General features: G+C 46.4%; 1 protein-coding gene across 1 annotated transcript; it reads right to left on the bottom strand.

Annotated features, from left to right (window-relative positions):
- Positions 1-390: 390 nt before the first annotated feature.
- GCNA (germ cell nuclear acidic peptidase) lies at positions 391-22,060 on the bottom strand. Its single transcript, XM_060086495.1, has 10 exons — positions 21,853-22,060; positions 20,885-20,939; positions 16,916-16,962; positions 13,049-13,144; positions 9,132-9,500; positions 7,906-7,981; positions 3,536-3,680; positions 2,200-2,338; positions 994-1,198; positions 391-685 (listed from the first exon to the last, which is right to left on the bottom strand). The coding sequence occupies exons 1-10, from the start codon at positions 22,058-22,060 to the stop codon at positions 436-438; spliced, it is 1,590 nt and encodes a 529-aa protein (XP_059942478.1). The 3' UTR covers positions 391-435.
- Between the last annotated feature and the right edge of the window lie 903 nt (positions 22,061-22,963).

Raw genomic sequence — 22,963 nt, forward strand, 5'->3', positions numbered from 1 at the left:
GGCTTCATACAATGTCAAGAGCAACTAACTTCATGAAACATGTCTGTATTTCACTTCCAGGTAGGTGTAACAGGTTACATCTGACAGAAGCTCTGGTTTTGAAGTACTGTCTTTAAAACTTGTTCTCTTCTCAGCATGCCTCTCATTCTCTCAACGTGCCACTCTCCAGAAATCATTTCTCTTTTGCATTTTGTTCTACATGTTAAAACTACAGCATCTAAGTAAGACTCAAGGTAGATCCTAAGTGCTTTTGGGTATCAACACAAAATGATTAGCAACAGAACCCTTAGTGAAGAACAAACATCATTAACAACAGGAAGCTTTTAAAGAAGGATTTAAATTCTAATATGCATAACTTCACAGCATCAAAGATATCTTTCTAAAACTCCTTACCAATAGGTGACTCACCTCACACAAATACATTCTCAGATAACCTCAACGAACCTGGCTTTGTTTTTTGGCATTAAAATCCTTGCTGAGCTTTCTCATCACATCCCCATGACCTATCCCTGCCATCTCCTTCCTGACTATCCTGTAATTCTCCTGCACATACTTGGCAAATGGTCTCACGTGGGGCTTAATGGGGGTTCCATCTTTACGAGTTAATGGCAGAATGACCAGAGAGCCCTTGCACCTAGCACAGATGAAGCGCTTGGTGTCCAATGATTTGGAGTAGCGGCCGACCCTAAGGAGGAAAAGAGACACAACACAGCAAACAAATCAGTCACTGTACCTCCACATCTTCTCGGGGCTGCTGCCCCTGAGCCCACAGCCAGACTTCTTCTGTGGGATCTCAGCAAGTGGGGCACCAGGCACTGGCCGTGGTCAGGCTGGCCCAAAGCAGAAGAGATGGAGAAAGAAGACATGGAAAGGAGTAGAGAAGTTTTACTCCTCAACTCAGATAGCCATGTACTTCCTGATAAAATCACTGAAGACCACGTGGAGGCCACAGTAAAAACGTAATTGGAAAAAGTCCGAGGAGAAGGGTCTTACCTGAATTTGCAATTAGTACACTCATAATAAATCTTGTAGTTAATCTTGTAGTCATGGCAACGGGTGACCTTGGGCAGCTCCGGGTGCACCATATTCAATTTTCGGGCATAATTCTTCCATGTATCACCATGAAAATCACGTTTGCCATCGAGCAGCCAGGAGGCTACGTGGCATATCTCATGGATCAAAGTATCCCGGAGTCGGTCTTAGAAGAGGAATGAAAAGAAATCATGCGGCTTAAACCGATTCCCTTCTGGTCTGTTACCCAACCACCCCTAGACTCTCCACCCCACCAGACACATAAGCATATGTGGGCAGGCAGGAGTGTTATCGCCCCAGGATTCTGAAGGTGAAATTTCTACCAAATTCAACCCGATTTTATTAATGGCAGAGAGCCTCGGCGGGGCAAGTGGTTTTGGAAAAGCTCCAATGTGCTCTTTTTGTGGGACACTGCTAGAAATACATCCAGCCGAGACCTGGTCGCCGCCCTCCAGGAGCAGAAAGCGGGGTTTGGTCAGGAGAAGCTCCGTGGAGAAGCTGGGATCTGAGCTGGGCCCTTAACAATGGACTAGATTGGCAAAATTATCAAGGTCTTTCTAGGTGTGGTAGAGAAGGTGAGCCAAGGTTGGGGTCAGGAAAGCGTGTGGTCCATTTTGAAACACAGCGTGAAGAAAGCCTGGTTGGAGCACAGGTGGAGTAGTGAGAGACAAGACTGGCCACATGGAGGGGGGCAAAGTACAATGGCCTCGAAAGCCACACTCGAGGCATTGGCAAGCCCAAGGTTTCCTAGCAAGAAACTGCATGGAGCAGAGAGAAAAGTGAGGTGATGAGGGTCCATAGCTGGGCAGAGGCAAAGACAGAGAAGGAATGATAATAGGAGAATCATTATGAACATCTGGTGATTGGCTAGATACAGGGGACCTTGAACCTCAGTTACTGGGAGGATGGAGATGCTGCCGCTGGCAGTGGGGAGCTGCAGAGAGAAAGTTAGGCCCGGTAGAAATATGGACGAACTGGATTCTTGGTGGTGGTGAGACATCCAATAATAATGTCCTCTAAGCAACACACAGTAGGCCTGTCCACCCAGAAGTGACAGGGAAAGCTGTGACACAGGCGGCCAGAGAACACCAGCACCCAAGAGTAACCTCCCAGGCGCCGTATCGGATGTTAAGTGCGGCAGGGGAGCTGCCCAGCTCTTGCCATCACCTGCAGAATCACAGACTTTCTGAGAAAGCTGAATCTTAGCAAAACGCTCCCCCTTCAGGTGCTGAATCTCGCCAGCGGCACATAAACCAGCAGTTCTCAGCATCTTTTTATTCCAGGTGATGTCAATTTTCTCTGGCAGCTGAGAACAAAAAGCAAACAAGAGTGAATCAGAAAGTGGTTCTAAGCAGAGCAGAAAATATCAACTCAAGAGTTTTGCAAATCTAACATTCTGGGGAGAATAAAACCTAAGCTGAAGCCCACGTAAAGACGAGACTGTTGCAAGCACGTGAATGCAGGATCTGTGCTCCCCTATATGGAGACAAAAGTCAGGGGCAGCCAAGGAGAGAAGGACACTTCTGCTGGGCTAGGAGATGGAGCCCGTGCATGAGAGCCATGAGGCAAAACTAAACATGCAGCTCAGAATACTTAAGGTTCCACTCATCAGAGACGTCTGATGTAACACCACTGTCATCAGGAAGGGCACCAAAGGCTGGAGAACCTTTAGAAAGATCTAAAAACCTTCCCTGCAGGAAGTTTTGTCACCAGAGACAATAAAGTCTGGAAAACCTCATGACCACAGGTCACTCTGCCTCCAGATTCTCTCCGATCCAGTCCACACCACAGGCTACTGACAGAACCATTTCTTTCAGCAGGCACTCCACATTACATCCCATCCCTGGGCAGTGGTGCCTACTGATTTCAATTTAAGTTCTTCCAACCTGACTCCCAAGGCCCTCCATTAACCAGCCCTACGCTAGTTAACATGTACTGCTCACTATGTCATAGGCCCTGTTCTAGGCACTTCAGGGGCATTCACTTATCCAGGCCTAACGGTAATTCTGTGAAGTAGTAGGTGGTAGGGACTAGGGTAGTAGGACTGCCCCCATTTTACAGATGAGCAAACAGGGGCTCAGTAACTTGCCCAAGGTCCCACAGCTCTTTCCTAGTATCCTTCAACACGAACCCTCTCTTCCAGATAGTCAAGCCTCAATACTTGCCCTCTCCCCCACCACTGTTGTTCTCTCCCCTTACCATCCTTCAAGACCCAAAAGAAGTCTCACTCCCTCCAGGCAATCCTATTTCCCGACCGCTCAGGCTCTCAGTGATTTCTCCCTCTGCTGATCACCTGTGGTAGTAACAGTCTGGATCATATACTATAACCCACAAAACATTCTCCGTGTCTTTCACATATGCATGTCTCAACTCCCCTCCCCATCTAAACTGACACTTCTCAAGGGCAGGAAATATACAGTTAGTACCTCTGCACACCTCCCAGCTCCCAAGACAGCTGGGCATACAGCAGGTGCTCAGTAAGTGCTTATTTCATCAAGTCTACCTTTTTATCAAAGACAGAGCTGTTACACAGATCGTAGATTTTCTGAACCAGTTCATCCTTATTTTGCTTGAAATTCTTTCCAGAATACTGCTTTGAGTTCTCAATGCCACGCAAGAAACATCCAGGTATTTTGCATTCAGAATGCCTGCAAAGGTAAGTTCAACTGAGTTTTGCAGAGGGAAAGAAATCAGTAGAAGAAATGCATACATACAGGTCATGTCAAGAGAGACTTAGAGAAGACTTGCTGGTCCCTCTTCCTTCCAGCTCCTGCTACAAGGGCATCTCCTATAAGGTTCCATTCATAGCCTTTTTCTCGTCACTCCCCGCACATTGTCAGAGATGTGAAGCCCATGGTTCCAACCTCAACAGGGGTGATCTCACATCTGGATCTGCAGTCTCCATCTCTCTCCTAAGATCTGCGTTTACAACTGCCCAGTGCAAATTTCCAACTTACTAACTGGAGTATGTCTCCAGCTAAATGTGTTTAATTGTTCAACTTCTGTTGTAACAGGCTGAAAACCTCAGAGGCTTTAAATTCATTTTTCTCCCTCACCCCATATTCAACTAGGCACAAAGACAGACCACTGTCTCCTTCGCATCATCTCTTCCAGCCAGCCCCTCCTTTCCACCCTGCTGTCACCACTCTAGGTCAAGTTCCTGTCCTCCCCTCTATGCCTTGCTACTACAGCATCCCGCTGTGTTCCTCACCTCCAGGCTCTTTTTCTTCTAATCCACACACACACACACACACACACACACACACACACACACACACCCCTCCAGATTAATTTTCCTAGGCCATGTTCCAATGATCCAAACACACACACACACACACACACACACACACACACACACACACACACACACACACACACCTCCAGATTAATTTTCCTAGGCCATGTTCCAATGATGTCCCTCCCTGGCTTTTCCCTAACATTCAAGGCCCAGGTCAACCTGGTTCCAACCTCTGTTTCCAGCTATCATTTCCACTCTGGCCAAACTGGGCAACTTAAATGTTCCCTGGACATGAACCGATTTGTCCATGGCCTAGAATGGCCACACCTCCACCTCTACTGAGACTCACCCTCTGTGGAGCACTTCATCATTTGCTAAGAACTTCCTTTTGCATCTTCATATTTAATCCTCACGACCACCCTCCAAAGAAGCTACTACTATTCTTACCATCTCCACTTTGCACATGACGAAACTTTAAGTTCAGAGGTTAAATGACTTACCCAAGTTTCACAGACACTGAATCTTTTGACCCAAATCTCTTGGTCTTTCCATCAGACCACTATTGCTGCCCCATCTTTCAAGGCCTAACTCAAATGCACAAAGAATAGTGCTGAGCCCATAAAAAACTCACACGTGTAATATCTACTTATTTAAACTGAAACATTTTTTTAAAAGAAGATGTTGGGGGTAGGAGTTTATTAATTAATTTATTTATTTTTGGCTGTGTTGGGTCTTCGTTTCTGTGCGAGGGCTTTCTCTAGTTGTGGCAAGCGGGGGCCACTCTTCATCGCAGTGTGCGGGCCTCTCACTGTCGCGGCCTCTCTTGTTGTGGAGCACAAGCTCCAGGTGCGCAGGCTCAATAGTTGTGGCTCACGGGCCTAGTTGCTCCGCGGCATGTGGGATCTTCCCAGACCAGGGCTCGAACCCGTGTCCCCTGCATTGGCCGGCAGATTCTCAACCACTGCACCACCAGGGAAGCCCCTAAACTGAAACATTTTTATCTTGGCTGGAACAATCCACGAATCCAAAGAGATGAGCCCACAGAGCTGAAAAAATGATAAACCAGTAGCAAACAGAGGGAAGTGTTTCTGACCTAACAGAACCCCTGAGACCGAGATTTTGCCAAGACACTCATTAACCCTTAAGTCACAAAAGAAAACCCTATGAAAGTTGCCCAGGGTGAGACAGAGGGAAAGTACCAGAGAAGATATAGGCAGCTAAAGTAAGGGACCTTTGCCCCACAGTCTGATATGGGTGACTAATATTTCTGCCTCCAATTATTTAGTCCTGAAAGCAAATTTGCATCAGAAAAGGTGGCAGATAAAAACCTAAACCATCGGCAGACCTCAGCAGAGAGTGTGATCCCTGCGTGTGTCTGTGCTCACATCAAGCAGCTTGTGGCTTAGCAAGCCTTCACTTCAGTGGCAATGCTGCTTTACTGCAGACTGAGTATCTCCACATCAGAGGAACCAACAAGACCCCAGACGCACGCATCAGACACCATGACCAGCAAGCAGCCTGCACAGGAACAATGCTGAGCACAACAGGAAGCCTACAGACTGAAACAGGAAGCAGCAAGGCAACAGAGAAGAGTCCAAACAGGCCAGCCTCCTGATATGAGGCAGAGGACAATGACACAAAGGAGCAGCTTCTTCCTTCATTTGTCACACTGTTTAGCAAAGCAACCTGGGCCTACCCAAGACACATGTCCCTTAGAGGCAAAGCAGCCCAAATATGGATCTAGGAACCCAGAGAACAAGCTTTGCTGCAAGGGGACCCATCTAAGACATCACACGCCGAACCAAAGAGAAATGCAGAAACAGAGAGCCTCTCTGCTCAAGTTCAAGTTTCTCTGTTGCCCCTACGCCTGACACATCATTCTTCTTCTCCCCTTAAGATGCAATTATTGGAGTTCCCTGGTGGCACAGTGGTTAAGAATCCGCCTGCCAATGCAGGGGACACGGGTTCAAGCCCAGGTCCGGGAAGATCCCACAGGCCGCGGAGCAACGAAGCCCGTGTGCCACAACTATTGAGCCTACGCTCTAGAGCCCGCGAGCCACAACTACTGAAGCCCGTGTGCCTAGAGCCCATGCTTCACAGAAAGAGAAGCCACCGCAGTGAGAAGCCCGCGCACCGCAACGAAGAGTAGCCCCCACCCGCAGCAACTAGAGGAAGCCTGTGTGCAGCAACGAAGACCCAACGCAGCCAAAAATAAATAAATGAATAAATTTCTTAAAAGGAAAATACCATATGTTTAAAAAAAAGATGCATTTATTGCCCCAAAATACAGGTAAAAAAAGAAACGTACAGTCCTTCAAATATATCCCTTCTTTTGTAAGATAATTCAGATGTAAGTATAAATTACTCCTGAATGCAAAGAAAAACAAAGAAAAGTATGCTCACTATATCATATTTTTAAGAGAAAAAGTGAGAAGTTCCTGGAACCTAAGTGAGAAAATGCATTTTTTTTTTTTGCTTCCTTTGAGCATTAACATGTCTTTGGTCTAAATGACCTGTTGTTTTCAGTATCAATATAATATCTAACATATAGCTTAATAAAGATAAAGAGACTATTTATTTTACCTTAACGTTTAAGCTTTAAAAATTTGCAAGAATATATACAGATAGTTAAGACTAAGGGTTCATATAAAATAGATAACCAACAAGGACCTACTGTATAGCATAGGAAACTATAATCAATATTATGTAATGACCTATAATGGAAAAGACTCTGAAAAAGAATATCTTTATCTATATCTATATATATACATACTGACTCGCTGTGCTGTAGTCCTGCAACTTACATGATATTGTAAATCAACTATACTTCAATTACAAAAAATTTTTTTTTAAAGAATAAGGGTTAAGGGCTTCCCTGGTGGCGCAGTGGTTGAGAGTCCACCTGCCGATGCAGGGGACACGGGTTCATGCCCCGGTCTGGGATGATCCCACATGCCGTGGAGCGGCTGGGCCCGTGAGCCATGGCCGCTGAGCCTGTGCCTCCAGAGCCTGTGCTCCGCAACGGGAGAGGCCACAACAGTGAGAGGCCCGCGTACCGCAAAAAAAAAAAAAAAAAAAAAAATTAAGGGTTCATCCAGAACACTAGAAACCCCTGGAAGACAATCTTGACTGCCTCCCCCCAATTCCAATGGATGGGAACACATCTGTTCTGCCTTCTCACCATTCCCACTGCCTTTGCTTTTAGTTCAGTGCAAACTGGTGGCCATGAGGCTGTATCTGGCCTGAAAAAAAGGATCTTTAGCTACACATCATTGTTTAATCTGAGTGGAAGGACAAAGGAAACCTCAGAGGCCAGAGTTCCTGTCGGGGGGTGGAGGGCAAAAGGGCTCCCGTCTGCCCGGAATTGCTGAAATCTGTGCAGAGCGCCCACGCCTGGCTCTGTTGGGGGAGGGGGGGGGGGCACCGAGGCTCCCCCCCCCCGCCCCCGCTTCCTCCTCTCCTCCTCCGGCCGCTTCTGCCCTCCCCATTCAGGGAGGTAAAACTTGTGCTGCCCCCCGCCCCAGCAGACTTCTTCATCCCCTTGAAAACCCCCACACGTGCCCAGTGGATGGCTTTGCACGTGACAACTGTGCAGTCAACTCCTGTGCCGTTGACCGTGAGCAATACATACATACCCAGGCTCGCATTTTTCAAATTCTGCTGCTCTGGGTTTCTCCTTTAAAGGCTCATGCTTCTTTGGTCTTTTAACAACTGAAAAGAGAGTAGTTCGTTTGTACCCTGAAAACTGGTACCAACCAGCAACTCGCAGAAAGGTAATCTCAGGAGGAGCCCTCACAGCCAAGCCCAGAGCAGCACCTATACACTCAATGCTTCTCTCGGAAGCGGGCACCCTCCTCCGTTAGTCCGCATGAAAGATTTCACCTACACGAGTAAGCAGAGTAAGCGGGACAGGATTCTGTCCTAGGCGCTGAGGACTATTATGAGGCTACATGAATATGCCTTTGGAGGTTAGACTGTGGGGGCGACTGAGGCACGTGCAGTACCAGGAATGGTGTGGCATAACTCATGCACTCACTCTGAGGAAAATGGCCCCCATCCTAGGTGGCACCTTCATCCAATGTGCAAGCCAAATCTTTCCCCTTTTGTCTAGCACCCATACTGCTGGTTGTTCTAGCCAGAAATTCGCATATCGGGAGTTAGTGCCCTTCATTCATTTATCTAAAAAACTTATTAAATGTCTAGTACGTGCCAAGTACCAGGCCAGACTCCAGGAGGGACTAAAGGATGAGTGAGAGCCCTCTCATCAAGAGGCTCACCATCAGGATTTCCCTGGCAGTCCAGTGGTTAAGACTCTGTGCTTCCACTGCAGGGGGCACAGGTTCAATTCCTGGTCAGGGAACTAAGATCCCACATGCCATGTGATGTGGCCAAGAAAAAAAAGGGCTCACTATCTACTGGGAGGACAGATTCAAAAACATACTTAATACAGTTGTGTAAATGCTTTACTAGTGACAGGGTCTAGGAACTTTGGGAACCTGGGAGGGAGGAGCACCTCGGACTTATGGCTTCCTACGGCAAATGGCAATTGGGCTGGATCCTAAGAAAAATGGGATATCCTCAGGACAAAAAATTGCGGGGAAAAAGCACTGCCAGTGGATGGAACGGCAGATACTAACACACTGGAGCATGAGGACGACACAGGTGTCCCTCACCCTTCCCCAGAAAGAGCCTTCTCACTGGGATGGCTGCCTCCCTCAGCCACTAGGAAGCTGCTGAAACATAGCGGAGGGTTAGTAGACAGGACAAGCAGACTCGACAAGACAGACGTATCCGGGGGAAAGGGCACCCACTTGTGGTGCTAGCCTTAGTGGGACAGGCATACTTGGTTTGATTGGCTTACCAGGTGTCACAGGTATGTTTTTGGTTTTATATTTCCTTTTCCTTGGTTTTGCCACCAAACATACAGGCTCTTCATCACGTGACAACTTTCCAGCTGAAATCTCTAGCTCAGCCTTAGGATCATCACTTGGTGGCTGGCAGACATCCTCCCCAAGATCCTGATTATCAACAACATGAGATGAGTTGTGTCGGTAGACAGCACACTCATTCTTCTTTTTCTCATTTGAGGGAGTTTGGTCCTCATCACACGAATCATCTTCTATTAGCACAGGGCCCTCCAAATCATTATGATCATCTTCATCATCAGTGATAAGTACTGGACACCCCTGGGGTGGCTGCTCATGGGTATCAGACACTTCCAGAATCTCATCTGAAATTCAAGAGACACAATGACGTATAAACATACTCCCTCCAGCCCCCACACCCCCAACTCAAGTTCAGATTATTGAGCACAAATTAAACAAGTCAGGGGCTTCCCTGGTGGTGCAGTGGTTGAGAGTCCGCCTGCCAATGCAGGGGACACAGGTTCGAGCCCTGGCCCGGGAAGATCCCACATGCCAAAGAGCGACTAAGCCCGTGCGCCACAACTACTGAGCCTGCGCTCTAGAGCCCGCAAGCCACAACTACTGAGCCTATGTGCCACAACTACTGAAGCCTGAGCACCTAGAGCCCGTGCTCCACAACAAGAGAAGCCACCACAATGAGAGGCCCACACACCACAACGAAGAGTAGCCCCCACTCGCCGCAACTAGAGAAAGCCCGCGCACAGCAACGAAGACCAAGTGCAGCCAAAAATAAATAAATAAATAAATTTATATTTAAAAAAATTAAACAAGTCAGGAACTGTGATATAATGAATCCTAGGTAAGAATCAGTTATTTAGACGATTTTCCCTCTATTACTTTTTTATTTTACTGAGAACAGTGACAGATAAAATAGCAATCCAAACCCAGAGGCAATTTTCAAATCACATTTCTCTGTAGGTGCTCAGGGGTTCCCACAGGTCCGAAACTTGTATATTTTCACTGGGCCAGAGCAAAATAAGAGAAATTAGAATTATAAAGTGGGTTTGTTTTTCTTTCTCTCCTATCAAGCTAGCTTTCTATAATTTAAAGGAGTGTCCTATATTTTTTATTTTTTATTTTTTTTGCGGTACGCGGGCCTCTCACTGTTGTGGCCTCTCCCGTTGCGGAGCACAGGCTCCAGAGGCGCAGGCTCAGCGGCCATGGCTCACGGGCCCAGCCACTCCACGGCATGTGGGATCTTCCCGGACCGGGGCATGAACCCGTGTCCCCTGCATCAGCAGGCGGAGGAGTGTCCTTTATTTTGAGATTATGTCCTGACTAAACTTTTGGTGCTCTTTACCTTATGAAATTATGGTGATAGATGGTAGTTGGAGTTTATTTCCATCATTAGACAAATTAAAAATTGGCAACTCTATGTTAGTCACTAAAATTTCTTTTTTTAACTAATCCATAAGTCCCAAGCTCTCAAAACCACTGATGTGAGAGTAAGGAGTTAAGTTCTGATGCCAGCACTGAGAGGCCTTGGGAACACTGAGACTGTCCCTGCCCTCACTGAGGATCCATCCCTTCATCTGGATACAAGGGGCAATGTGTCTAAGACTCAAGCTCTCTGCAGTCTGCTCAGAGTTCAACTTCTAGGTTTCTATGATTCTGGATGTAAAAAATATAAACCACAGCATGAGCAAGTTGTGAAAATATCTTTATGGTGCAAAAACTCTGCATCCTAAAATTGCAGATTTGGGATAATATATTTTGAGTCTCATCTATGATTTAAATTAATTATCAAAAAATTTCTGATATGCAATAAGGAAAGAGAAAGCAGTGGGTGTTCCTATGGTAAAAAGTCATCCTTCCTAGAAGAGTTAAAGATTTCCCAACTGCAGCTGGAATTCTAAGCTGTAGGGACAGAAATGAACTCACTTACCATACAGAAACAGACTCACAGACCTGGAAAACAAACTTCTGTTTACCAAAGGGGAAAGGTGTTGGGGGGAGGGATAAATTACCAGTTTGGGATTAACGTATACACACTACTATATATAAAATAGATAAACAACAAGAACCTACTGTATAGCACAGGGAACTATATTCAATGTCTTGTAATAAACTATAATGGAAAAGAATAGAAAAAAGAATATATATATATATATGTGCATGTGTGTATAACTGAATCACTTTGCTGTGAAACTAACACACCTGAAACTAACACAATATGGTAAATCAACTCTACTTCAGTAAAATATAAATAAATAAAAAGTAGGGACACACTGCTTACAATCTGTAAAAAATGACTCTGTACATTGACAAAGGTTACAGGTGAGGTTGGAAGTATGTGTTTAAGCTCCTTGGGCCTTTGTTTTCTGTAAAACTGCCTAAATTCATTACCATAACAAAAGAAATGGCATGTGGAGAACAGTAAAGAAACATAAAAAGACAATCCTGTTGAAGCATTCTTCATCCCACTACCGGGATGGATGCTACCAGTCAGAGCAGCCTTATTTGAAAGTTCATCCTCAAAAGACGATGGATCTTCTGATTCAAGGAGTTAGCAACTGGTGGCCTATGGTGATAAACTGGCCTCTGGCTTTGTCACTCAGGCCCCTACTCTAAAGCTACCTCCCTTGGGGCTCCCTCTGCATTACAGTAGCTTGTCATGTTACACCCCCTACTCTGCACCTGGACCTCTGTCCTGCTCAGGCAATCCACTCAGAGCTAGAGAGGAGGGAAAAAGGAAATGAGAGGGGACAGGTGGTGAAACAGTAGGAAATGCGGGTTCCAAGCCACCTCTCCTTTCCCTTCTCTGATATCAATGGTATATCTGAGGTAGTTAGCAAAGAAGTAACCAGTATTTTTAAGGGTGCCAGTACTTTAAATAGATGCCTGTGTCTCATGCCCTACACCAGGTACTTAGCAAACAGAGCAAACAGAGATCAATAAAATACTATCTCGGGCTTCCCTGGTGGCGCAGTGGTTGAGAGTCCGCCTGCCGATGCAGGGGACACAGGTTTGTGCCCCGGTCTGGGAAGATCCCACATGCCGCGGAGCGGCTGGGCCCGTGAGCCATGGCCGCCGAGCCTGCGCGTCCGGAGCCTGTGCTCCACAACGGGAGAGGCCACGACAGTGAGAGGCCCGCGTACCGCAAAAAAAATAATAATAAATAAATAAATAAATAATAAAAATAAAAAATAAATAAAATACTATCCCAAAGGCTTAAGAAGCTCCTAGTCTTCCTATGTCTCACACCCACTGAGCAGGTTCTGAGCTGCGAGTAAAACTCCGTGCCTCCCGAAAGGTGATGAGGGCCTCTGACTCCAAAGAGGCAAGGACCTGCTATGGGAAACAGGCTCTAAGAAAAACAGGACTCTCTAGAAAATATAAAGGGGGTAGCAAAAGGCAAAGACAAACAGCTAGACAGAGAAAACAAGCATTCCTCTGAGAAGTCACTGCCAGCTGGCCCGTAAGCCTCACACACGAGTCTCCATCAGGCTGGAAAGAATGAGCCCCTGTCTCTTACTCCTCCTTCCTCCTCTCTGTCATCCCCACACACAGAGAAAGAGGAAAAGAGCGGAAGGCGGAGGAGCAGGGCAACCTTCATGCTAATCAGGCTGAGTTCCTGACTTCCCTCTGCTCCCGCGATGTAACGCTGGGTAGCTAAGAACTCTACTGAGGGCGATGCCTGGGGTCTAAGGCAGCAAGAACAGTTGCTGCTATGTTAGGAAATTGACCAGGCAGTGCGGGGAACCCAGCCATATCCACATCCAGCACATAGGAGGAAAAAACAGTGGCACTCACTACGGAATGATTCAGAATAGAACATTTGCTGACTTTCATCCTGAGATGACTGTGCATGGTGAGGCTGCACCTTCTCTAAGTTAGTTAGTAGTATACTTGCCTTTGCTATGTATTTCAGCTATCTTAGCTCTCTTTCGCTCACAGAGGTATTCATTGTCAGAGTCTGAGTCGATCACCGTGTAGCTGAGTGATGAGACTGGGAAAAACAAAAGAGAAGCATGAATACAACATTCTTCTTTTCATGGCATTTTCTACCTTTGCTCCAATGAGCATAATCACTTTGAAATGACTTTTTGGTTTCCCACAGTAACTCTGTTCCCCTTCTCTGGAACTACTCAATTGTTATTCCTGATTTTCCATCTTTCCTATCTTCGTACCAAACCTGTCCATCCGTCTCAATCGTTTCAAAAGGAGGAATGTGTCAAGTACTGAGAGAGTGAAGCGGGCTGTCAGACGGTATGTGTTTAAATAGTTTTGGCACAGGGGGAAATTGATTAAGGAAAGGTCTAGTTAATTGCCATTTCTCTTTATCCACATTGAGATCCCCCTGCCACAGATACAGAGAGGCAGCCTCGGCAGGGAGGTTTCTCCTGGGCGCCACTCTTTGCAGCCAGAAGCCAGCACTGCCCTCTCTAATTGATGGACTGCTCTGGCTGGAGTCCAACTCAGCAGTATCCCTGTGCCACCCAGGATGCCGGTGGTGAGCATGCCCCTGGGACCGTCGTTCTCAGCTGGCCCAGGTATTTGGGTCAGAGGTTCCAGAAGGCTGAAATTCTCCACCTTTTTGTATTTCCCAAACAGTGTACGATAAGCGTGATATACCTTTATGATGAGACAGAAAACTACTTAAAACACTGCTAAAGGACTTGTCTGTAGCCGTTAACAGGCACAAATCCATTCATCCATTTCCACCATATTCACCACTTTGAAGCTGCCAAGTTGATGGGCCTTTGCTCTCCTGTTGACCATTCATTCCATCCTTAAAATTCTCTCTTTTCTTGATTTCTGGGATACTGTTTGGTTTTGGTTCTCTTCTCACCTTTTTTGCCCACTCCTTCTCTCTCAATTCTCTTCCTCACTCGTTCCCAGGCTTTATCCACACCCCTTTCATGCCAATCCAATTAATTCCTAAGGATTGGGTAAACATTATCCATCCACCACCCCAACTTTGCTTCTGACTTCTCACTCCACAGTGCCAGCTTCCTACCTGGATATCCTGTGGGGAGGGCCGATTTTTAGTCAGTCTTCACAGGTACAGCCTCACCAACTGTTTTATTGATGGTGTCTATTCGAACCAGTCAGGCAGCCATCCTGACTAATCCCTGTCTGTATCTATTGGCTGTAAATGTTTTGAATATCAGCCCTGCCTATAGGCCGCTCAATTTCAGCATACCCCAAACTGAACTCATCACCTTCCTCCCCAAGTCCACCCTTCCTTCAAACTCCCATATATAGAAGCCTCCTGGGACTGGACCGAGATCTGTGGGCACTCCTGGCAGACCCACTGAAATTGATTTTCTTTACATATTTGTTCAACATCTACCTAGCGGAGGCAGGAAGAAACCAATTTTTCTACTTAAAATTTGGATACTTTTAAATTTATTATCAAACAAGGGCTCTATAATGTATAATATTGTAAACCAGAATATTTCTGAGGGTCCGTGACATACCATTTAAAATGTAAGGGGCAGTGATGGAACTTCTGCATCTTTGACTGTGGTGATGGCTACACTACCACATACATTTGTCAAAACTCATCAAACTGTATTCCCACAAAGGGTTAATTGTTCTGTATGTTAAGTCATTCCTCAACAAACCTAACTTTAAAAGTATAAATAATAAAACTGATCGTTTCCAATATAGCTTTATACAATGCATTATTCAGTTCTAGAATTTCAGCTGACTGCAACCGCTGACTTTAAATCACTTTCACGCACTGGTGTCAAGCTTGGTGGCTTGCACGTTGCAAAAATAATCAACAGAGGTAAATCAGAACTAGCTAGAAAAACATTTTCCCACTTGACAGCACTATTTCGCCTTGGGTGGGTGGGTGGGGACAGGAATGATCAATTCATATTTCTACAGGAATTCAAGGAGTTGATGTGGAAACCACAGTTATTTCAGTTTTATTCCAGGAATTTTTTTTCTTAGCACTTCCTATAGTTTGGCACCTGGGCAACACCCCTTCAGCTAGCAGAGGGCTCCTAAATAGGAAAAGTAGTAGACAATGCTGACAGTTAGGTTAGAGCCGGATCACAGAGGACTTTAACTACTGGGCTTACCAGTTTGATTTCCCTATGATAAGCAACTTGAATAGAGAATTAATATGATCAAAGCAGTGACTCAGGAGATTAATCTGGAAGTGGGATACAGACTGGATTAGAGGAGGAAGAAATCAGGGTGAGGAGCCCACTTAAAAAGCTCTTGCACGGGGGCTTCCTTGGTGGCGCAGTGGTTAAGAGTCCGCCTGCCAATGCAGGGGACATAGGTTCGAGCCCTGGTCCAGGAAGATCCCACATGCTGCGGAGCAACTAAGCCCATGTGCCACAACTACTGAGCCTGCGCTCTAAAGCCTGTGAGCCACAACTGTTGAAGCCTGTGCACCTAGAGCCCGTGCTCCACAACAAGAGAAGCCACCACCACAAGAAGCTCGCACACTGCAACAAAGCATAGCCCATGCTCACTGCAACTAGAGAAAGCTCGCACACAGCAACGAAGACCCAACGTGGCCAAAAATAAATAAATAAAATAAATTTATTTTTTTAAAAAAGCTCCGCACAGATACAAGAGTAAAAACTGACAAAGGCCTTAGTAGTCGAGACGGAAAGTTAAGGGATGGTTCAGAGAGACTTTTTTTTTTTTTTTTTTTTTTTTTTTTTTTTTTTTTTTGCGGTACGCGGGCCTGTCACTGTTGTGGCCTCTCCCGTTGCGGAGCACAGGCTCCGGACGCGCAGGCTCAGCGGCCGTGGCTCACGGGCCCAGCCGCTCCGCGGCATGTGGGATCTTCCCAGACCGGGGCACGAACCCGTGTCCCCTGCATCGGCAGGCGGACTCTCAACCACTGCGCCACCAGGGAAGCCCCCCAGAGAGACATTTTGAAGAAGAAACTGCCCAATTAAATAATGGGCCAAGGATAAGAAATCTAATATTTTGAACCCAGTTGTGAGACCAAACACCCATTATGACCCTGAACATAGGATTCACAGAGAAAATGTAAGGTTTATTCTTTTTTTTTCGGGTTTTTTTTTGTTTTGTTTTGTTTTGTTTTGTTTTTTGCGTTATGTGGGCCTCTCCCATTGCGGAGCACAGGCTCCAGACGCGCAGGTTCGGCAGCCATGGCTCACGGGCCCAGCCGCTCCGTGGCATGTGGGATCTTCCCAGACCGGGGCACGAACCCGTGTCCCCTACATTGGCAGGCAGACTCTTAACCATTGCGCCACCAGGGAGGCCCCTGTAATGTTTATTCTTAAGTCATCTTACCAGGAACATCGTTCCTTAAAAAAGTCAAATTTCACTAATTCTCCTATTCACCTGATGTTCCTTTTCTGCACGTTCATTCCAGACACAACTGACACAGAGAAAGAAAGAGGGCATCAGAAAGCATCTGAAGCATAATCAAATCTGGTTACCCATGTCTAGCTCACTAAAACCAAAGTCCATAAATTACAGCTGGTCAAAATTTATGGTGGACTCTTACATCTCCCATGCGAGAGAAGAAATAAAAGTAAGGAGACCTTGAATGAGAAAAGTAAAGGAAGCAAATTGGAAAAGAAGCACAAAGAACTTCCTCTGCTCCTCACAGTAGGGAAATAAACTTTGCTTTGCCAATCTAGAACGAGCCCTAGAGGAGACAAACCTAGGACAGCTTACACCAAATGTCCCAAATCACATTTTAGTCATCTCTACGGAGACATGGCTAAATTATGCTTTAAATTGTAAATTACTGCTTTGAGGGGACTCTACTTACCGTAATCCAGTTCTTCATCACTGCTTGAGTCCACAGTAAGAATGTAACTGCAAAATAAAATACATGCTGTTTTAAAGGAAGGCTACTAACATCATAAGCAACCAAATGTCAAAAATCTCAAATGAAAAGAATCATCAATCAGAGTTTCTGAAATGCAAAAAGATTTTAAGGGCTTATGAAATGAAGATCACAATAGGGGAGGAGAAGAAAAATTAGAAGTCACAAGCTGCTCAGTCCGTACTGCACAAAGACCGGACAAGAATGTTAGTTGAGTATCATTAGCTATCAGTGAGAAGACTGTTTTCTGCCAAGTGGTATATTTCTATTTAAAGATATGAAAGTGAATTCTGAGAAAGGGACCACAGGGGAAAGGACTTGAGGATGCAGAGTTTACAGTTAAAAATCAAAAGGGCAAAAGAGCAAGGGGAACACCTTTTGGGGCTTTGCTGCTTGAAGAGGGTCTACTGATCGGGATTGCCACCCGAGTAAATGGACAAATGCTGAAGTCCATTTCTTGGGGAGCAAACAGAGCGTGATTTCAAAGCTGCACCTGCTCCCTGCAGTGAACCTTGATGTTGGGCCGCTTGCTTCTCTGCCTCGCAATTTGCCAGAGGCCCAAGTACTCATCCTACCCCCGCCGGCGGCAGGCTACTTGGCCTGTTGTTGTAGCTTGGCAGTATGGTCGGCCCTCCATATCCATGGGTTCCATATTTGCTGATTCAATCAACGTCCAATGGAAAACATTCAGGAAAACAAACAAAAAAAATCGGCCAGCAAGTTCCAAAAAGCAAAACTTAAATTTGCTGCGCGATGGCAGCTATTTACGGAGCATTTCCATTGTATTAGGTATTATAAGTCATCTAGAGATGACTTAAAGTATACAGGAGGATGTGCATAGGTTATATGCAATTACTACACCATTTTATATAAGAGACTTGAGCATCCAGGATTTTGGTATCCGAGAGGGGTCCTGGAACCAATCTCCCACAGATACTGAGGGAAAACTGTACTATCTGAGGTGACACCAAAACACATTGCAGCTGAGGATCCTTTTTTTTTTTATTTTATTTTTGGCTGCGTTGGGCCTTCGTCGCTGCGTGCGGGCTTCCTCTAGTTACGGCGAGCGGGGGCTACTCTTCGTTGCGGTGTGCGGTCTTCTCATTGCGGTGGCTTTTCTTGTTGAGGAGCATGGGCTCTAGGCACACGGGCTTCAGTAGTTGTGGCACGTGGGCTCAGTAGTTGTGGCTCACGGGCTTAGTTGCTCCGCAGCATGTGGGATCTTCCTGGATCAGGGATCGAACCCGTGTCCCCTGCATTGGCAGGCAGATTCTTAACCACTGCGCCACCAGGGAAGCCCGCAGCTGGGGGTCCTTTAGCTCACCAGGTAGCAGCTGACTGGACATTGTCAGCTATCTTGACTGGACTCAAGATTCAGCTCAGAAAAGTCATACTGTGATAAGCATCACTTCCACGCTGGAACCAGGCTCCAGTTGTAGGACCTACCCATAGGTAATCTTATCATGAATTACTGTGACAATTGAGCTAACAGAGGAAACCAAAGTGCTGAAGAAAGCCTTATAATAGCTATAAGGCTTTACATATATTTATATGGTTTTATACACATAAGGTTTTACATAATATTTATAAGGTTTTACATATAAAAAGTTAGCCTTACCCACTTCTTGTGGACTTTTATTTTGGCCTTGAGGTTGATTACTGGATTGCTTATATACCTTTTATATACATTCTTTCAAGACACATGCTGGCTCACCCCCTTGATTAAGTTTCCTATTCATTTATTGATTGCTGTACACTGGACTTATTCAGTAGTAGGCTTCAAGTCCCTTTTTTTTTAATCAAGAAAGAAAACTCTTGGTTTCCTAGGTATGGGTCAAAACGTGACCTTGGTTATTTGAAACCTATTATCAATATATCACACTATATATAAACTAAAACGTGGTTCATACTTCATTTATCTTTTTACATATTTTTGTGTTACATGCACACACACTTTTTTTTTTAGAGGTCAGGCAAAAGGAATCAGGGATTGGAAACATGACACAAAAAGTTACACAACAGGGCTTCCCTGGTGGCGCAGTGGTTGAGAGTCTGCCTGCCGATGCAGGGGACACGGGTTCGTGCCCCAGTCCGGGAAGATCCCACATGCCGCAGAGCGGCTGGGCCCGTGAGCCATGGCCACTGAGCCTGCGCGTCCGGAGCCTGTGCTCCGCAACGGGACAGGCCACAACAGTGAGAGGCCCGCATACCACAAAGAAAAAAAAAGTTACACAACAGAGAGTCCCACTCTAATCCCGAAAGAGAAAATATCGCATTCCAGGCTGGCTACTAACCAACAGGAAAAGTGAAAAGGTCCGAAGACAGCACTAAGGAAGAAATAGGAGGTCAAAAAGAAGGCAGATTTTAGACACCCTCTCAAGTAAAATTTACGACCAGGAATACAAGTCCCTAGACAGTGTTTCAAGACGGATTTTTTTTTAGTTTTTTTAAAAATAAATTTATTTATTTGTTTTTGGCTGCATTGGGTCTTCGTTGCTTAACCAGCACTCTATCATGAAAGGACTAAGAAGTCATATTAGGGGACTTCCCTGGTGGCAGAGTGGTTAAGAATCCGCCTGCCAATGCAGGGAACACGGGTTCAAGCCCTAGTCTGGGAAGATCCCACATGCCGCAGAGCAACTAAGCCTGTGCACCACAACTACTGAGCCTGCGCTCTAGAGCCCGCGAGCCACAACTACTGAGCCCATGTGCTACAACTACTGAAGCCTGCGCACCTAGAGCCCGTGCTCTGCAACAAGAGAAGCCACCTCAATGAGAAGCCCGCACACCGCACCAAAGAGTAGCCCAGGGAAGCCCAGGAAGATAGCCTTTTATCATAAGTAATAAAAATATTTTTCCAGTTTGTTGTCATTTTTATGCTTTTGTTAGATATCAAATTTAGAAAGACCTTCCCCAATCCAAAATTACTGGAAACAAAATCCAGCTATATTTTCTAGCATTTTTAATGGTTTCATTTTTTTATTTTTAAATATTTTATCCAGGGGCTTCCCTGGTGGCGCAGTGGTTGAGAGTCCGCCTGTCGATGCAGGCGACACGGGTTTGTGCCCCGGTCCGGGAAGATCCCACATGCTGCAGAGCGGCTGGGCCCGTGAGCCATGGCCGCTGAGCCTGAGCATCCGGAGCCTGCAATCCGCAGTGGGAGAGGCCACAACAGTGAGAGGCCCGCGTACCACAAAAAAAAAAAAAATTTTATCCAAGTGTAATTTACTTTGGTATAAGGAGTGATGAGGTAAGAATCCAATTCTTATTGTTTTCCAAATGGTCAACCAATTATCTTCGAATTATTTGTCAATGAGTCCATCTTTTCCCCACTGACTTGAAATGTCATTTTTTTCATCATGAACTAAATTTTCATATGTATTTGGGTCTATTTCCAGACTCTCTATTCTATGGTCTCTACTCCCATACCAGACACTTATCTGTATGTTTATCTTACCTGTGAAGGAGGAAAATAGAGCAGTGTTCTGGGAGAATGAAGACTTAGAGGAGATGAGGCAACTATCCTAAAATACCTATCCCAGAAGTAAAATACTTCACCTGTGTACCTCAAGAAGGCAGCACTGCGAACACTGGCAGTAACAAAAGGACAGATTTGAAATTCACCAGAATGAAGAACTTTCTAGAAATTACACATATTCAACACTGCATTGTGTTGCTTCATGAAGTTGTACACTCCTGGCCACTAAAAGAGCTGTTATACAGAGGATTCATGCATTGGATAGAGCTGGACTCCCATGATTCTAAGCTCTCTTTTCACAATTCTCATTTTATGACTAACCAAATTATACACTCTGTAGACTCTAAGTGACATAAACATATACTTTTTGAGAAAGTCGTTTTGCCAACAGAGTAAGACTAAACTAAGAGAAAAGAGAATTTTTCAAATCTCACCAATAATCATCCTGGATCTTCCAACGCCCATCCTTTCTTTCGGACATGTCCACGTCTGTAGTCAGGACAAGGATATACGTTTGAAAGAAAACCAGAACCAGTTAGATGTTTCTACATTCTGCATTTACCTTTGAGCAGCTTCTTCACCCCAACTTAAAGCCAAAACTTTGCTCTATGAAATGAGAAGTATTTAAATTTGTTTATTGCTGACCTTTCTCCCACCTTGCCCCACCAAGGTTCTTCGTTGATCCATTAGAAAGCCCAAAGCCCACAGCGGCCCCTGATGTTAAGCCACCTCAACCGCCAGCTGTTATAGAGATGTGCGGGGAGGACAATCATTCATTTATCAGCCCCCAGATCAATTTTCTCCCACTGTAAGGCTTTTAGCATGTACTACTCCGTCCCCGGCCCAATGCTCTTCTGACCCCAAATGTATTCCCACCACCCCCTACATCACCACCGGCCCTCCCCTGTCCCCACATCTTCATTCCCCCTACTCCCGCCTCATGCCCCAAGGAAGTCTTCCATCAGGCTTTCACACGCCCCCACCCCCACCCACGCCACCCCCGTACCCTCCACCACCTCCCTACTCCTGCTCATAGCCCGTCTTGCACAGACCAGGCCACACCCCGACACACACCTCAATCCAACTCACACTCTCCCCATCCCCCTACTCACGCAGGGAATCAGGTCACCCTCCCCCAACAACTCCACCTTCCGCCCCAGCTGGGCCCCAAACCCTCCGCTTACCATCACACTCTGCCGCCTCGAAGCTCCACCCTCTCCACCTCCCCTCTAAGGCCCCTCCACCTCTCCACCGCCCCCAACACCGCGCCCCCCCCACCCCACCCCCGCCAGCTTTGCACCAATCAAGCCTAGACTCCTCCTCCATCTCAGCGCCCCCAGCCAGCCTTGCACCAATCAAGTCTCCACTCCTCCCCTCCCCCCACCCCCACCCCCACCCCCACCCCCGCCACTCTCGCCTTCTCTCCCCACGGAAGTCTTATACCAACAGGCCTGGAGCCCTCCCCCTTCCTGGCAGTTTTGCACCATCAGTCCTAGACCCATCCCCCCATCTCGCCTCCCAGCGCCCCCAGCCGGCCTTGCACCAATTGGGCCTTGACTCCTCCGCTCCCCGCTCCCACGCCCGTCTCTCGCCCCTAGCTGATCAGGCATCGACCCCCCCCACGCACACCCCTACCCACCCTCCACCTGCCCCTACTTCCACACGTTACTCCAACCTCTATCAGCCTGCTGGCCTTCCACCACTCAGGCCTAGAGTGCCCCCTACAACTGTACGCCACCTCCCAGGCCTCTACTCCCTAATGCACCAACTGGTATCTCTGCCCCCCATCCCCCATCTTTGCTTTAGCGGAGTTAATATCACTAACACACACAAAAAAACTCCTCCTTCCAAAAGCTTTAAGTGGAAACGGGCAAAATATTTTGCCAAAATCTTAGTCTCAAGGCTCACGGACAGAGTATCCAGGGCTTACGGTGGTCCTGACTTTGTCAGCTCAACTAGGACGAGCGTGAAGATTGTTTCCGCTTCGGTACTCTTCCTTCACCTACCTGCTTCTGAGGCCTCTGGCCCGATCGAATCACCGCCGCTCTCCTATGACCGGGAGTGGAAGGTGTGCAAGGTACCGAGCAACTGTGAAACATGCCATTTTTATAGAGCCCAGGCTCAGTGGAACTGACGTATTCCTGCCTTCTCTGTACCTACCTATCACAGTGCAGTAACTAGGCAATTTCGCAGCTATGAACTCAAACTTGGCACCCAGTTATAGTGCTTCCAGAATCAAGGTTACCACTTCCATGAGGTATCGCTAATTTTACCAGAACGTACCATTTCACACACAGGGTACAAGCCCATTTCTGTAGTTTGGTGATCCCTAAATTAATTTTGGGGGCGACAGGGAAGAACCGAGTCGAATCCTCCCGAACAAAGTTTCATCCTTGTGAGGACTTGGATAAGCGAGCCCCATTCCTTGCTTGATTTGCCCAACTAGTCCGTTAGCCTCGCTCCAAACAAAGCGGAGGTGCGGGAGGGGGGTGGGGGGAGCGGTCAGACCCCTT

Source organism: Mesoplodon densirostris, chromosome X (assembly GCF_025265405.1).
Source record: "Mesoplodon densirostris isolate mMesDen1 chromosome X, mMesDen1 primary haplotype, whole genome shotgun sequence".
NCBI classification, from domain to species: domain Eukaryota; kingdom Metazoa; phylum Chordata; class Mammalia; order Artiodactyla; family Ziphiidae; genus Mesoplodon; species Mesoplodon densirostris.